Consider the following 16,288-nt stretch of genomic DNA (forward strand, 5'->3'; position numbering starts at 1 on the left):
TATCTATGCATGTGCTGTAAGTTGCAAAAGTGCTGATTACAAAGCAACTGGGTCTCACGTTGGGTTCAGGTCTCAGATTCTGAGTTATGAGTCGATTCCGAAGGCTCAGGTTATACAGATGGGTTTCTGGCAAGGATTGAGTCTTAGTGTGAAGCAAAGACTGTATTTAAAGATGAACAACACGTCTCCACTTGCTAATAACCAACAGAAACGTTTGAGTTTGGTCTACAGCGAGCGACCAGACGCTGACCGAGGCGCTGTGGCTGTTGTGTCGTCCATCTTCATACACAGTCTATGGTATAAAGGCAGAGCTTTAGATGTTAGTGACTCTGAGCTTAGCTTCCTCTGCACGAGCCTCTCATAGAATCCATCAGTTCTGGAAGCACAAATCTGAAAGTCCAGCTAAAGGTGGAGTTTATTAGAAGTTTAAAGGGGGAATAGCCTATTGTAACATATGATTTCACAAGAAGGAGTCTGATAATTGTCTCATGGACCTTGCAAAGGCTTCAATGAAAGAGATGCAAACTGCAAAATAGGAATAGGAGACATAAAACAAATGAATATTGTCATCACTGATCAATTTGCTTCATGAAATTAAATGGTCTGCCTCCTTGTTTCTCCTCCAGACTGGATCCCTCTCCAGCCTCCGTATCCCTGAGACCGACATCCACCTCCAGCCCCCCCCGCCGCTTCGCCCCATCAGAACCTCCAGCGTCTGACGCATCTTGCCGCTTCACACCGAGCCACAACACAACAGCCTCAAAGGGGGTCAGCTCCTTCTGGAGACCCCCTTCCTCCCTCCCAAGGCCCCAGGGACGGGACCCCGTCATGTTTCCCTGACTGACACCCCCCAACCGGCGAATGACAAGCGTGCATCCGAGGGTGGGGCTTGCCTCAGTCTCTCATAATTGGCTGCTGGATGGAATTAAGGTGAATGGAACACATGCCCAAGGAGCAGGACTCTAACCCATCAGAGGGAGAAGAGAAAGGGTGAGTGGAACATTCCAGGGCCCGAACGTTTTAAACATTCTTGTGTTTTCAGCTCGGCTCTCATGTTGGTCGGGGTAATATTATAAAGATCTACCGTATAAGTCGAACGGATCCATCGTGGAGTCGGCTACCTTGTCTTACCTAAAGTAAACTTCCCTGTGAGATGAAGCAGGCCCGGCCTTCTGCGGTTGTGTAACGCTGTTATGTATGGAAGAGGTTTCCTGAGGACACCGAGAAGGAGAACTTTCCTTTCCAGTCCCTCCTTTATCATCGAGATCTTTCTCATGGTGCTCACTGTTTTTACATCTCTGGACCCAGACAAGTTCAACAACGTACCCCCCCCCCCCTTTTCTTTCAGTTTCTCTCGCTCCTCTCGTCCTCTCGTCTGAATTGTTTGCAGAGAACTTAAGCTACATCTGACCTCGGCGGCGCTCCTCCCCTCGCTCCTTAACTTCTTGAAAAGCAGGGGCAGTGGGGCTGGCCCAAACACAAACAAACACGGGACTGAGCCCCTTCTCATTAATGAAAACATAATATTAGTGAAATGGGGCCTCGCTCGTAGGGCCGCTGTAAGAGGAAGGGGCCTCCTTTGTGGGAGAGGCCTCTGGGTAAAGGGAAGGGGGTTATCAGTCTATATCAGTCTGCTGTGGCTTTGAGAGAGGAGCTCAGTTCATGTACAAAAAACAATTTCATTTAAATTAAAAAGATAAAGTTCAACTGAACGACTTCAATTTGAATCCAGTGGACTTGAGGTGTGTTTAAAGTTGAAGTGGGGGGGTCTGCTGTGTGTCCTCGCCCCCGGGTATGTTGACTTTTTCAGGCTAAGAACTAAGTGGATAAGACGGAGCACGTGAAGGCAGCACCAGACACAGGCCATTACCCTGCTGGACGTTTTCTGTCTCCACGATTAAGCTTAAATTGATGCAAAACCAACAAAGATAATTTGAGTTTGTGTTTTTATTACCGCGCGGAGGGCGGGAGAGGCCGGGTGTCCGGAATGCAGCATCGGATTCCCCTCCGCTGTGTCTCCATGTGCTGAATTACAAGCCTGTGTTAAGAAAGTCAATCCGGAGCCTCGATAGATTCCTCAGCTAACATGGACACCTGTCAGGAGATTAACAGCTCTGCTGCCGGGCGACAGGGACAGTTGCTGCAGTCATGGATGTGGGAATGAATGCCCTGGCCTTTCGCTTTTCACTCGACATGTTCGAGCGCAGGCATTCTGTGTCTCTCTGCTTGTGTTCCGACACCTGTACCAAGTGCCGGCTGCAGCGCTTTGCACCTCGGGGATAATTAAAGGCACAAAGCGCAGAGCTTCCAGGGGCCTCGTACTGGAGAGCTGGCTACTTAGGAGTGGATCCCAGTGGTGTGTGTGCGGCATGACGCTGGATTTAGTTTCATCTGCATGTTGTCAGCCTCCTGTTTTGAACGTTCGACTCTTTGAAGTCATGCTATGCTTACAAGTATGCCGACAGAAAAATAGGTCACTGTACTTGGTATGTGCTCGCAAATGTTTTTTTTTTCTGTCACGTACACAGTGATGGTAAAAGTTTCCCACATACTTGCCTCTCGTGTCTGTTTCGTCTTGATAGGTTTGTTACGCTGTGTTATTATCTTACTGTCCATTTAGGGTCAAATCTGTCTCGATGATGGGAAGGCAGCTCACGATTAAACCAATGAGCATTCTTCCCTGACCCATACCGCATCTTTCAAGTTTCATGGAAATCCGCATCGTAGTTTTCGTGTAATCTCGCTAATAAACAAACAGACGACAAATGTGCAGGGGTGAAAACATAACCTCTTCGGCGGAGGTAGATATTTCAAGTGCTACATTACATCAGTTATTTATTTATTTTTAAGTTTGATGCTTAAAACGTGAGTATTTCTGGCTTAATGTCTCATTAGGATGCATAAATATGTCGTACTTGGTTCAGTTAAAACGTGAATATGCAGTTGCAACATTCCTTGCTTGCATCACTTCTCCTAACATGTCACCACAGCTGATGTAAGGCTGTTTGCACTATGTTGCATTAACAGTGGCAAAGGCTTGCACCATAGTGTTGTTGTGTGTGTGTGTGTGTGTGTGTGTGTGTGTGTTTGTTGTTTGTTTGCAGGGATCTTTGTTGCCGATGTGCTTCGTGGGGCCAGTTTTAATCCTCTCTAGTCGTCTGAGGGCCTCCAGTCAAACAGCAGATCACGGTGCTCGGCTAATTGTTTGTTCAGCGCGTCTCAGGCTGCAGTCCCCTCGATGCTGTGAAGATAAACTCACTCACTACAGTTATCGTAATGACTTACTTACTTAGCAGAGCAGATGGACTCACTAAGGTGTCTCACATGCAGCATTTGCATGTGGATGTTATTAGAGCAGGAGCAGAGGGGTGTGTTATAATCTGTGGCATTTGTCTGTCGTCTGTCGGGCGGTTTTAATCCAATTTGGATTAAACTTGGCACGTTGGTCGTGAGCAAACCTCCGCCAAGGCCCAACAGTAAAATGAAATTCAATCAAGCTGCACCAAATTGCACACACTCATATAAATCAATCTTACAAAGCTAATTTTAATAATAATATCATCCTTTTGTCAATCAGTTAGTCACCTGAGCTGAAACTGTAGCACATAGTGAGTGTTTGAGACTTGCAGTGCAGGTGAAGCATCTCTCTGAGAACCAGAGCTCATCTGAATTTCATATTTACCGCAGGTATGAAGTGTTTCGCTCGGCTGTAAACAGCAGGAGACGAGTGAGAATAACTCTGCAGCCTTCATGTCAGGGGAACACGCTAAACCTCTCTGTGCATCCAGAGGGAGGACGATCAATCTACCGAGCACACGTTCACACATGTAGAGAGAAACCAGGACCTGTTTAACATGCAGAGAAAACATTTGCATCTTGACACGCTGGCAGGAAGTGCGACCCTTTCACAGCCATGTTCTGTAATGTGTGTTGTTATCATGGTTCCTTAACCTCCTGTGACATAAAGGTCAGGTCTCCCTGTGTTATCTTCCTCGCTGACTTTAATATCAACCACAGCCGCTGTGGGTCGATCAGACTCTCTCCTCCGCTCCACTTCAGTGTGTCTGCGGTGCAGCTGAACAACGTAAACAAGGCTCCGCTCGTCCTCGGCCGGGACGAGGACTTCCTGTCAGGCGCAGGTTAAAGTCATTGTTGTTTTCTCTCTTGCTGTGGATTTTATGACTTGTTGTGAACAAGTTGGGCTTTGAAATGATTCTATGTTGAATAGAATGGAAGTTGCAGTGTGTACATGTATTTCTATAAAAAGATGAAGGGGTTTCATTTGCTTTATGCATGAATTAATATGTACATAACCCATATATCTCCTTTATTTTTACAGCAGTTTTTATACAGAGTCACACATAAAATACAAAAGCATGTAAAATGAATGTTATTCGAGCGAAGCAGAGGGTCGGGGGCCTGAAGGTTAGAGCAAGACTCCCGCTCGGGAAATGAATATAAGTCATGTGGTTTACAGTGCACTTGTGTGTTTGGACAGAGGGAGTTGTCTTGCTTTCACTCTGAGGCTTTGCTATATCCCCTCCGAGCTCGGCCTGTAATTTACACAGTGGCCGAACACATGAGGGAACAAAGTGTCCATTAGTGCTGCATGTAAAGGACGGACGGGCCGAGCGGTAGCGGCCGGACTGCAGCGTATAGGCTGAACAATAGGATCCTTTGCTGCTCTAAACATAGGACAAGGGGCTTTTATTCAGACAGTTATAGATATAATTATCTGGACTATTCTCAGTGTCTTTGTGTTGTTCCTTCTTTTTACAGCGAGTGTGCTTCAAAGCAGGTGCTTCTCAGCCCTTTCCATATTTGAGAGTCAGACTCAGTTCAACAAAGAAATATCATAAAACACATTATCTCACTGGTGTCTTGTGGTGCCGGGCCGTGCTCATAGTTTGGATTATATATGTCCAAGTTTTGAAACATCTATCGCTGAGATTTCTGCTTCTATCCCGACACAAAGGAGGAAATCGTATCCTGGCGCTCTCGCAGTAATGAAAAGTGACGTTTAGAAAGTGTAACAGCAACATGTCTTCTCGGATACAGTGTCGGTGTTCCACAGAGCTCCCTGTCAGCAGGTTCTGTCAGGGCTGTTTCTGCAGCAGGAAGAAGTGCCTCTGAAAACTGATCTGTGTTCCCAGGATCAGAGTCGAGAGTAAACAAGATGTCGTTTCTGGGAATTCAACATTTCTGTATATTTAAAGGATATATAGGATGTTTTTGTCTTTCCACTGTATAGTTTTTTTTAAGTTCTGCAAAGTTAAGAAGTCTCTGAGCTCCTCTCCTCCACAGAACATTTGCACAATGCAAACCAAGTAATAACCTTGATTGAAATGATTAACCTGATATACGTTAACACCCTCTAATCAGACATGGGAGGAACATCTTCGACCTGGGGGCTGAATCTGCTTTGCTTTTTGAATCTCTGCTGGTTGAGTCTCATAATTCGCAGAATTTTTGCCGACCCTCTAATCAGTGTTGTGAGTTTTGACTCAATGGTTCATGCTTTGGCGGCTGTAAGACCGAGAGGTGCCTGCCTGAAACAGCTGTGCTCCCACCCACCCACCTTTTAAGCATTTTTCACCGTTATGACATGGGCGGACCTGCAGGTGAACCTGTCCTTTGAGGACATGTAGTTCTCACACAGTATTGATTGCTGCCTTGTGCAATTAACCATAGTGAAACCTGCAGTGTCTGAAAATAGCTGAGTCTCATGAGAGCGCTCTGCTACCTGACAGCTCAGCAATTACCTGCGAGACGCTCGCTGTCAGAGGCACAGGTGGAGAAACTGGCTGCGCTCCAATCAGGGCAGACTGGGTGGTACTCGCAGCAGAGCAAGGACATCTTGCGGATTGGAGGAAGAGTGGGTTGGCAGAGTAAACATACCTGTAGCTCCGCTCGTAGAGACTTCAGGGCGTAGGGGAGTGACACTGAGTCAGTGCAGCAGCTACATCTGCAACCTCAACTCCGACTGCTCCTCCGCTATGCATGTTTTACAGTCCCACCAGTGCATCATCAGGTCAGCACGATAAGTCTTTATTTTCATGTCATCTGTTTGGCTCACATTGTTGATTCCTTTGTTCTCTATTTGTTTTGGGCTGCGCGACACGTGCTGAGTCGTACAACGTGTACAAACTCTGCACGGCGATTGGGCCACAGGAATGGAAGCGTTGCTCTCTCTCTCTCACGCGCCAACTGAAGATTTAAAAGTGTGTGTGTGGGAGAAGCTGCAGAGCTAGTACAGTACGTGCATGTGTGTGTGTGGGTGTGGGGGGTGGATCAGGTTTCTGTAAAGGCACAGTGCATATTTAGAGATGTGTTGCAATCTGTATTCCTTCAGAGTTGGAGATTGAAAAGCTCTGTGGTATGCCTGCGCACGGCGTCGTGCCCCAACCTGCAAAAACTCTCATTCCATCAAAAAATACTCAATTATGCATGATGTTTTCATCTGGAGACAGGAGCACTTGTATTTGTGCTAAATGGCCACATGTTCTCCGGCGGTTTGATGGAGTCTGAAACCCTGTCAGGCTGCTCGCTCTTTGCATAAGCAAACTTTGTTGGCATGTTGTTTCATAGCGGCGCTTCAAACCCTCGTGTTTGACAAGAAGTTGATTAATATTTCAGGTGCAGCCTCTTAGTGAAAAATCTAAAAAAGACTGGAGACTGTCACACTGAACTCTCTTTGTGCACGTCGGGGTTTTCCTGTGGTTTGTTTCCTGATTTGCTTTCTTCCTGAGGCCACTTGCTTCTCACTCACTCTTCACACCGAGGAGTGAAATGCACTTGTAACACCGAGCGTGCTAAGTTCTTCTTTTAGCTGCGAGGCTGCTAATATTTTCCTCAGCGCTATTTAGGGATCGATTAGATCTTAGCTAGAGCCGGAGCCTATTAAGGGAGCTGCTGCTTTTTATTATGTTTTCATTATAGTATCTCTGCTGTGCCGATGCTCTCGCTGTTGTGCCATCATATCTGTGATGTGTGCTTGAAAACAGAACGCTACACGGCTCCGATAAGGGAAAACAAAGCCTTCTCACATGTGGCAGGTTGTCGCATTGTCGTTTTGTGAGGGGACCTGTTGTTGTACAGAGACGCAGAGAAGGTGTAGTTGTCGCAGGAGTGATGGAGACCAGAATAAAGAGTGTTGTTTTGTCCCTGTATTGCTTCGGTTTCCATCTAAAACAACCTGCTGCTGCATGGGTGCGCTCAACTGTCACATAGCTGACAGATTGATGATTGTCGCCTGCAGCACCTGTATGGTGTGATGGTGACGCCAGCTGACAGAGGGAGAGACGTTTACCTCTGAGTGGCAGCGAAAAACTCCACCTGATCTTTCTGCCGCTGTCACAGACGTTAATTGTTTGTTTATTTGCCTGCAAAGTGAACGGAAATCACCGTCCACGTTCAGAGACTCGGTGAAATGGTCACTAAATCCGATCGTGTGGCTTCACAGGTTCGAACCCCCTGCCACCTAACCCGTCATGGTCCCGTCCGTTCTCCTCCTACAGCCCAGCACTACAGGAACACTATGTCCGTGAGTCAGATCCTCGTTCTGTGAGACTGAACAGACACAACAATCAGGAGGCATCAAGCCTCGACTCAATAAGAGCTGTTCTTTAATGTCCCACTAATCCGCCTGATGTACTGAAGAGGGCAAAGAGAAGCGTAACTGAGAACAAGACAATGGTGTAATTAAGATTAAATGTGAACGGCAGTTTGAGTTCCTATTTAAGCTCAATTACAGCAGCTCCGCATCTTAAGCAGCAGTTTTATCGTCACAGGGGAAAACTGTGTTTGCTGGTGTGGAAAATAAAAACAAGCCGACTTGTGAAATCAGAAAGAAACATTTGGGTCTTTTCAATGACAGGAGATTTGCAATGTTTACATTTATTAGGGAACAAAAGAGTCACTTTGCATATAATGACCTGATAAAGATTGGAAACTTAAGAAAATATATGTTTTAATGCAGCGAGAACGTGTCAATCCTGACGTCACATCTCATTTTGATATCATCAAATAACTAATTTAAACAAAAACAAACAAACGTACATCAATGTGATAAAAACAAACTGAAGAAAATATAGATTTTTCTAGTCCCTGTCTAATCTGCTAACATGGAGGAGGCAGGGTTTATGAGGTATTCTTCAGCCAGCCACCAGGGGGCTTTGGGGGAGCTGTCATTTCGTCCAACCTTATCATAGAGTGTTCAGGTTACTAACTATAGTACTTACGTTTTACCTAAGTAGGCCACACTCGCACACCGCCCTCGGGGGGGGGCTTTATGTACGACATGCGACTCCCTCCATCGTGGGACACTTCAGGAAGACGCCCGACGAGGGATCCTTCCTCCAGATAACAACAAACACACTGTAACACAACTCTATCGCAGGGCAACTGTAAACCGGGGGCCTGTGGGCGCCGCGTCCTGACAGAGTGGCACCTTGTTTTATTAATGACGCTAATGGAGTCCTGTTCCCTCTCCTGGAGCCGGTGGTGCCGGGCTCTGCCGCGGGAGGAGAGCCTCGGGTGATCGGCGGCGTCTGAGAGCACAGAGCCGGACTCTTGGGATTCTGAACACATCCAACATCCGACACGGAGAGATCTCCCTCCCAAACTCACCCCCCCATCCCCTCCTCCTCTCTCTCTCTCTCCCTCTCCCTTACTTAACTCCCCCTCCTCCATCTCGGCTCTTTCATAATTCCCCTCGGAGCCGCCAGGTCCCATCTGTGCTCTACATGTCTTTCACATGTGTCAGTGCGGCTGCAGGTGTCTGTCAGTACTTGTTGAGATTGCGTGTTGCTTTGCATTTGCTTGATTCATGTCAGAGGGGCCGCGTTTCAGTTTCCTGTTATTGTGAGGTTCCCCCCCCCAACCCCCACCCGACCCTCAATAATTAGACTTGTTCTGTGGGTTTATTTGTGTTGCCCCACAAAATCTTTTTGGTTCTTTTGCTGCCGCTGCTTGGACTCGGTTCGGGAACAGAGCTTTTCCTGCCAAAATGCATTTGGCATTGTAGTAAGAAAAGCTCCCTTCTCCTTTCACACGGTGTTTATGACAAAAACCTCGGTTCCTCCGTTTCCCTTCCTCTGTTTGAAATTAATGCAGAACATGCTCCTCTTTTTAAATATCTAAATTGAGCACCAGATGCTTGGCTCTGCGCTGGTAGAGGAAACACTGATGGACTGTAGTGGGTTGTATATACATTAATGTGTTTTTCTTTGCAGAGGTATTGAATCCAGATACACTATGATGTAATATATGTATTTATTTCAAGTACTTTCACTGATTTCTCCTTATTGTTCTCTCTCTCTCTCTCTTCTCTGTCAGGTGGCTCAATGGCCCGAAAAGGAAGAGGAAGAACAGCCAATGTTCGGTGAAGAGTATGACTGGTGAGTACGGTGATGGATGGTGTTTTAATCGGTGCACTCTCTGCCAGTTGGCACCTCGGAGACAACAAACTTCCACCGACTCGAGTGCGAATTAAGTCTGAAATGTCTTTTAAAAGAGCAAATCATTTCCAAGTTTCATTTTGGACGATCCCTGAATTGTGTTTATGAAGGTTTGATATATATTTGGAGTCCCTGCATATGTTTTGGAAGAGGGAGAGAGAAAAGGGAAGAGCTGTCAGGCGTCGCAGCAGTTAATGCAGCAGCTGAGCGACTGAAGCAGATGCTGGTGGAACATGATTCACTGCTGCCTCGTGCACATTACGCCTCGGATTTGTCACCGAGAGAGAAAAAAGTGAAACATCTTGGCATCTGTCATCAATGAACGAAAGGCTTCCGCTCTATCTGCTTCCTTGTCGGACGGAGCCCGTTGTCTGAGTGACGGCTCCGTATTCCCCCCAGAAGCTGAGAGAGAGGGCGATATTGACAGTGATGTTGTAGCAGTACAGGACTCTTGATGTGGCGTTTATAAAACACACCTCTCCTGGTCTCTGCTCTGCTCGTGTGTTCGCCCCCAGCACGATCGCTGCCTGCGTCTCTGGATCACTGCTGGAACCTTGTACCTTATTCCGCCTGCCATGCTCCATTTGAACTGGGAAAGTATGACAATATATCAGCCTGAGGCGTATATATATATATATAGTGGCTGGAGATTGAGTTGCACACACTGAGGATGTCAGCATCAGACGCTGGATGCCTCACGACCGGTGTTTGTCTGTGTTTGAACCAGAGGTACTGAGATGCACCAGTGGGGACCATCATATTTAAGAAGTGAAATATTGATATAGCAAGTAGGGAAAGTTTAGAATCTTTTTCAGGCCAAAAACACAATAAATATATGCTGTAAAAATCGGTGGAAAAACCCCTATTGTGTTTTTTTACAGATGTTTTGGGGGCATTCTGCCTTTTATTGACAGTACAAGGGAGAAAGATGGCAGCAAAGGGCCAGTTGGAGTAAATCGAAGCGGCAGGTTCACCACAGTTTACTCCGTGATGAATGAAACAGTTCCAGTGTGAAGATAGTGGAGAGTAGAAAGTCTTGTATATTTCCCTCAGGAGGCGACGGAGCTGTGAATGTTACGACACGATTCATCAGGTGGACACGAACACGGCTCCAGATAAGTGCGGATGCTTCTCCACGACGGCTCCGCCTGTTACCAGACGACTGTTTTCTATCATTTGAGCTGAGCCGGGTTTATAAGGTGATAATGTGTCCAAGCTGCCCGTGTTGTTCTCATCTGGTAAACAGTCTATTCCAGCCACTCATAAACTAAACAAGCAAACTAAACAACTGGAGGACGACATCTCGAGCCTCCTGGGGACGTTCTGATGATTATTTCAAACTAAACCATCAAATCAGCAAGTGAATTGATGATACAAATACTCGCAGCTTTATTTCTCCCTTGTGTGTGTTGAGGGCTTTTTTTATTGCAAGTGTGAACAATGTTTGAATTTTAAATTAAACTTGACAGACCCGCAGTGTATCTGTACCAGTCAGTGAAGGGCCAATAAACGCCGCAGCAGTGGGCACACTAGATTTTATTGACCAGCTGTTGTTTCAACTGCACCCCCACTCTTTGGTGTGTTTACCCTCTCAGATGTCATCTCTGGAGTTGTGTTGTCGTGTAAGGACCTGGGAGAAACCACCCTGCAGGGTTCAGATCCCCATCGGGCTCCGCACGCTTCAAAACAAAGAAACAGCCGATTATTACCGTTTGCAAAAAAGAATCTCGCGGAGCTTAAATATTAGTCTTGACCGAGGCACGCTACAAAAATGTCTTCACCCTTGTGGAGGTCTTTGTTGGTGGGGGGGGTTGCGTACTGCAGGGCCTGTCGTAGGAGGGACGGGGGGGGGCAGAGCAGGAGAGCTGCAGCGGTATTGATTTTGGGCTTGGCTTCCCAACACAGCCGCAGCAGACTGACTGGAGGATCCGGTTGCTGCCTGTGCTTCGCTCTGCCAACACACTGGAGCTGACGTTTTTCCTATATGATCCCTCTCTGATGTCCTTATTATCTTTCATGTGGCCTGTTCCTCTTCTGCTTCCCCTCAGTCCCTCTTCTCCTCCCCCACTTAGTGTTTCTTTGTATTTTTCTTGTCATCTTCTGGCTGCAATGTGTGTGGGTTTTTTTTGTGGTTTCTTTCATTCCTCTCTTAAGGATCGAGGCTCAGACTGAAGCTGCTTCTTGAGTCTTTCACTTTTTCCTCTCTATCAAGTTTTTTTAATTCATTTTGATCCCTAATTTTTAAACTTTTTAACAATATATAAAAAAACGAGCGGCATCTTGCAATCAACAGGTTCCATTATGACACACACACACACACACAGACACACACACACACACACACCTTATGCCCCTTCAACTCTTGCTCTCGTCCCTCTGTCTCCTTTCATCCTTCTTTCCCACAATCCCTTTCTGTAACTAAACCGACATGGGCAGAACCCAACAGACACTGCTCACACACACACACACACACACACACACACACACACACACACACACACACACACACACACACACACATGCAATTTTATATGTCATGAAAACATCACATGAAGTGTATGTCTGTAATGCGACCATCTGCCTTTGGCTCTGTGTGTCTGTGTGTGTGTGTGTGTGTGTTGTGTGTGTGTGCATGTGTGTGTGTGTGTGTGTGTTTATTTGCAACTTGCAGTGTACCATCTCCTCCCTCTCCCACTTTCGCAGCCATATATCGTAGGAGATGGTTGGAAATCTGCTATTTCCTGTGTGTCTGTGCTCACGCCCTCAGTCTCACTGGTCTTGCAGGCAATATGGAAAAAGAACATACTGTCCTATTCCCGAGTTCAAACACAGGGACGAGTGCAGAGAGGAAGACGAGTATCAGAGAGAGAGAGAAGGACTCACTGTACACGATATATTGAAATAGTTGTTGTAAATTTAGTTAAAATGTAGTTTTCATAAGGTTAAAGACTCTGTAATGCTGCGACCACACTGATCTGAGGACGTCCGCACATAGCGAGAGCGGTTCGCATGCTTTTCGTCAAATTCAAAATAAACGTCTGACATAAGTCAAAAGTTTTACAGACTTTTCTAATGTGATTAACCTTTTACAGCACGGAGACCAGAAAAAAAACATCAGATGCTCGACTTTTAGCCGTCCACTTTTTAGCCGATCTATTAAAAGACATGTCCGTCAATTAGACAGTAATTAGAGAGGGCGGATGTCCTGACGTTCGGCTCTTGGCACTCGTCAAATTTCCATTACCTCTGAGACGCTGCTTCGTTTACATTGGGATCGACCAGTCTGCTTTTCAGAGACGCCATACGCTGTGGTTTACAGTGGTCGTGTTTGGAAGCAGAGCCTTTGTGTGGGTGTGGTGGAGTTTACAAGATGTGTGTTGAAGACGCTATATGGGCCTTTAAAGGCTACCCTGTAGAATTTACTAGTAAACAAACTATAGTTATGTTTAAATTTAGTGTTTCCCACCAGAGACAAACTATGTGTATTTTTGTATTTTTCCCTCCCTCATAAAAGCAGTTTTGTCTCTTTAAACCAAACCAAAGAGCGACTGAAAACTAAAAATAATAAAGTCGATAAAGTCCAAAAAGTAAAATGGGATTTGAACCCCGGCCTCCCTGTGTTTGACCGGCTCATGCACCCCCACCTGCTCTGCATGCAGACTCTGTCGCACTTGACACCACCTCACTCGACTTCCTTCGGGCTTTCTGCCAGAAAAGCTCTCTCGCTGAAGGCCTCGGAGGCAAACCTCTCCCATGTGCAAGACACAAACAAAAAGCTTCTCCATCCCCGGGCCGGCTTTCTTACGTCAGAGGTCTCACACTCTGTAGGTTGAGCTGGGAGCTTCCTTCCCTGCCAAGAAAATGAATGTAATCAGGTCGGACATCTGACACTGACCAGAGAGCCTTTTTTATTCATCAGTCGGAAAAGTGAGATAGAAAAGATCGCTGGTGATTTCAGCTTTTAATGTGTTTTTCATTTCACAGAGGTGGAACAGTACCGGGAAGTTTTTCCATAGGTTTGGTAAATCAGCAGAAGTGGCTCCGTCTCCGAGCTGCTGTGCGGCGGAGACGAGTAGAAGCCATGTGTGGTGGTGCAGCACGTTAACTCGGCCCCGTGGCCCTTAGTGGTAATGAAATCTGACGTCCTGAAGTCGCAGCACGAGAGTGATACGATTCTACTGTTGTGTAATAGTGTGACGGACACAGGAGGCTTGTCTGCAGCATCGTCTGTGATGAAATATATCTTATCACTCCGTCTGACTTCATCCTTCTCCTGCTTCTCTGTGTTTCAGGGTACATCCCCAGTTACCTCGAAAAGGATGAGCCATGTGTGGTGTGCGGGGACAAGGCCACAGGTTACCACTACCGCTGCATTACATGCGAGGGCTGCAAGGTAGGCCCCCACCGACACGCACACAGAGCGCAATATACACACACGTCTGCCAGGAAACCTGACGTGAACCCGCTGAGGTCATCTCCTCCCCCTGCACACGCTATAGTCCCATATCTGGCGTGTGCTCCTCCACACGCACACGCACCGTCACTTCAAAGTCAGCACATGCCTTCACACCAGCACACAGCAGGATCATAGATCCTCACGCTATGTGCAGCTGCAGGAAGATGATATATGAAGATATTAGCTTTAAACCCGCCAGTCAGCCTGGTATCAGGTGTGGGATCCGTCTGCTTCTCTTCCCTCGGTTCTGCTGTTTCTTCGTGAATTACATTTTATCTGAGGAAACTTCCACACACACCGAGTTTAGTCTGAACCGAAATAACAGTGTAACAATGAATTAAAATCTCAATCAGACCGACAGCGAGAGCCGGACTCTGCACAACATCTACATCATGTTTAATACACGCTGAACACCACATCTGCATCAGCACAGAAACTGCACAACTATTCCACACGACAGCGTACTGCTGTTTGCACCTATCCTTACCAGATGTATAGGATTTATACATGTATAAAATTCCCTCCTTCCTTCTCACACTATATTATTCTCTGTAAATAGTAAAATTACGATGTGAAACCAGAACTAACCAGATCAGCAGGGGAACAAAGACACGAAGCTCGGTTCAGACTCAGTGAGCGATGCTGTATTTTGATGTGTGATTGTTTTGGCAGCCTCCTAAAAGATGAGCGTATTGATTTCGGTGTGTGTGCAGTTGAATGCACAGGTTTCTTCCCTCTGACGTGTTTAATCTAATAATACACTCACAGTACCGAGGCTTTACTTTATAGATGGGTATTTATTTCCTACTTTGATTTATTTCCTCTCGCTCCCATATTGCTGCCTTCTTCTAATGATTATATTTGGATGGTAGCATTTGCATGGATTTGGAAGGAAGTCAGACAAGCAACAAATTAGATTAAAAATTCTCGATCTTCCTAATTAATTTAATCACACAGAGATAAATGAGCAGTAATGGAAGTTAAACTGTGGTAAAGCAGCGACGTGCTTGTGTCAGACTCGTGTTTATTCCTCCTTTCCCGTCTCTCCTCTTTGTTTTCCTCCCTGATTCTTGTGTTCCTCCCTCGCCTCATCGTGCTAACTCCTAATCACTCTCTCGCCTACTCATCTCGTACCCTCCATGAAACCCTCCGTGTTCTGTTCATTTCCCCCCCCCATAAACGTCCCTCACTGCCTCTTATCGCCCATTCATCCCTCGCTCTCTGCCTGCAGGGTTTCTTCCGAAGGACCATTCAAAAGAACCTCCACCCCAGCTACTCCTGCAAGTACGACTGCTGCTGCATCATCGACAAGATCACCCGCAACCAGTGTCAGCTCTGCCGCTTCAAGAAATGTATTGCGGTGGGCATGGCCATGGACTGTGAGTGTTCTGCACATATACACACACAAAGAGAGATGAAGAGAAAAGAAAGCACATTAAAGCACCTTCACATGGATCTAATGCAATTTGGAGTCTTGCGGGGGTTTTTTTTGCTGCTCTTTATGTTTGAGAAGCTGGTGATGAATTTGAAATGACTGGCTTCATATTATATTTGAAAAGCACTGAGCTCTTAGACGGAGTAGAGGATAAAGTAAAAATGCAGGGGAGAGAAAAGATGCGGCGTCTCCTTATAGAAATTATATAGACGCTGCCACTTCAGGCATCATGCAAACTAATTGCATACCTCGTTTTCTTGCTTTCTTTTCTTTGGCACTCTCTCTGTGGCTCTTCCTCCTCCTCCTCTGCCTCCCTCCGTCTCCTCCCAGTGGTGCTGGACGACTCAAAGCGGGTAGCGAAGCGGCGTCTGATCGAGGAGAACAGGGAGCGACGCAAAAAGGAGGAAATGGTGAAAACCCTCCAGAACCGTCCAGAGCCCACCGGCGCCGAGTGGGAGCTGATCCGCATGGTGACGGAGGCCCATCGCCACACCAACGCTCAGGGCGCCCAGTGGAAACAGAAGCGCAAATTCCTGGTAAGGAGGACGTGAGAGGGAGGCGGTGTGATGTGAGAGTGATACAAAATCAAACTTGGCCAACTAACAAACAAATAAACACTGACGGAAATATAACCTACATGGCGAAGGTGGAAAATCCGCCTGGACGCTAAAATGTTTATTACAGAAAATCCAGGAAACACTTCCACAACTTAATTTCATACACACACAATCATTTCACACTGTAAACCGCTGCTTTAGTGCTTGTGCTGCATTTCCTCAGCAGTTTCTAACCACATCACACACACACACACACACACACACACACACACACACACAACAGGACAATATGGATTACGTGCGCACACAAACGTGCGCGCTAACGTCAGAAATGATAGGGGTTCATTCTATGAGTCTCTTTTCCTCACATGACTGACTGTCG

General features: G+C 46.4%; 1 protein-coding gene across 2 annotated transcripts in view; it reads left to right on the forward strand.

Annotated features, from left to right (window-relative positions):
* LOC118100181 (thyroid hormone receptor alpha-B) overlaps window positions 1-16,288 on the forward strand; it is a 120,585-nt gene that overhangs the window by 92,208 nt on the left and 12,089 nt on the right. For both annotated transcript variants that reach the window (XM_035144981.2, XM_035144982.2), the window contains exons 5-9: window positions 627-990; window positions 9,337-9,398; window positions 13,751-13,851; window positions 15,146-15,293; window positions 15,680-15,885. In XM_035144981.2, coding sequence (XP_035000872.1) covers window positions 935-990; window positions 9,337-9,398; window positions 13,751-13,851; window positions 15,146-15,293; window positions 15,680-15,885 — 573 coding nt within the window. In that variant the 5' untranslated portion in view covers window positions 627-934. The remainder of the gene's footprint in view (window positions 1-626; window positions 991-9,336; window positions 9,399-13,750; window positions 13,852-15,145; window positions 15,294-15,679; window positions 15,886-16,288) is intronic.

The sequence above is a fragment of the Hippoglossus stenolepis genome, chromosome 21 (genome assembly GCF_022539355.2).
Source record: "Hippoglossus stenolepis isolate QCI-W04-F060 chromosome 21, HSTE1.2, whole genome shotgun sequence".
Classification (NCBI taxonomy): domain Eukaryota; kingdom Metazoa; phylum Chordata; class Actinopteri; order Pleuronectiformes; family Pleuronectidae; genus Hippoglossus; species Hippoglossus stenolepis.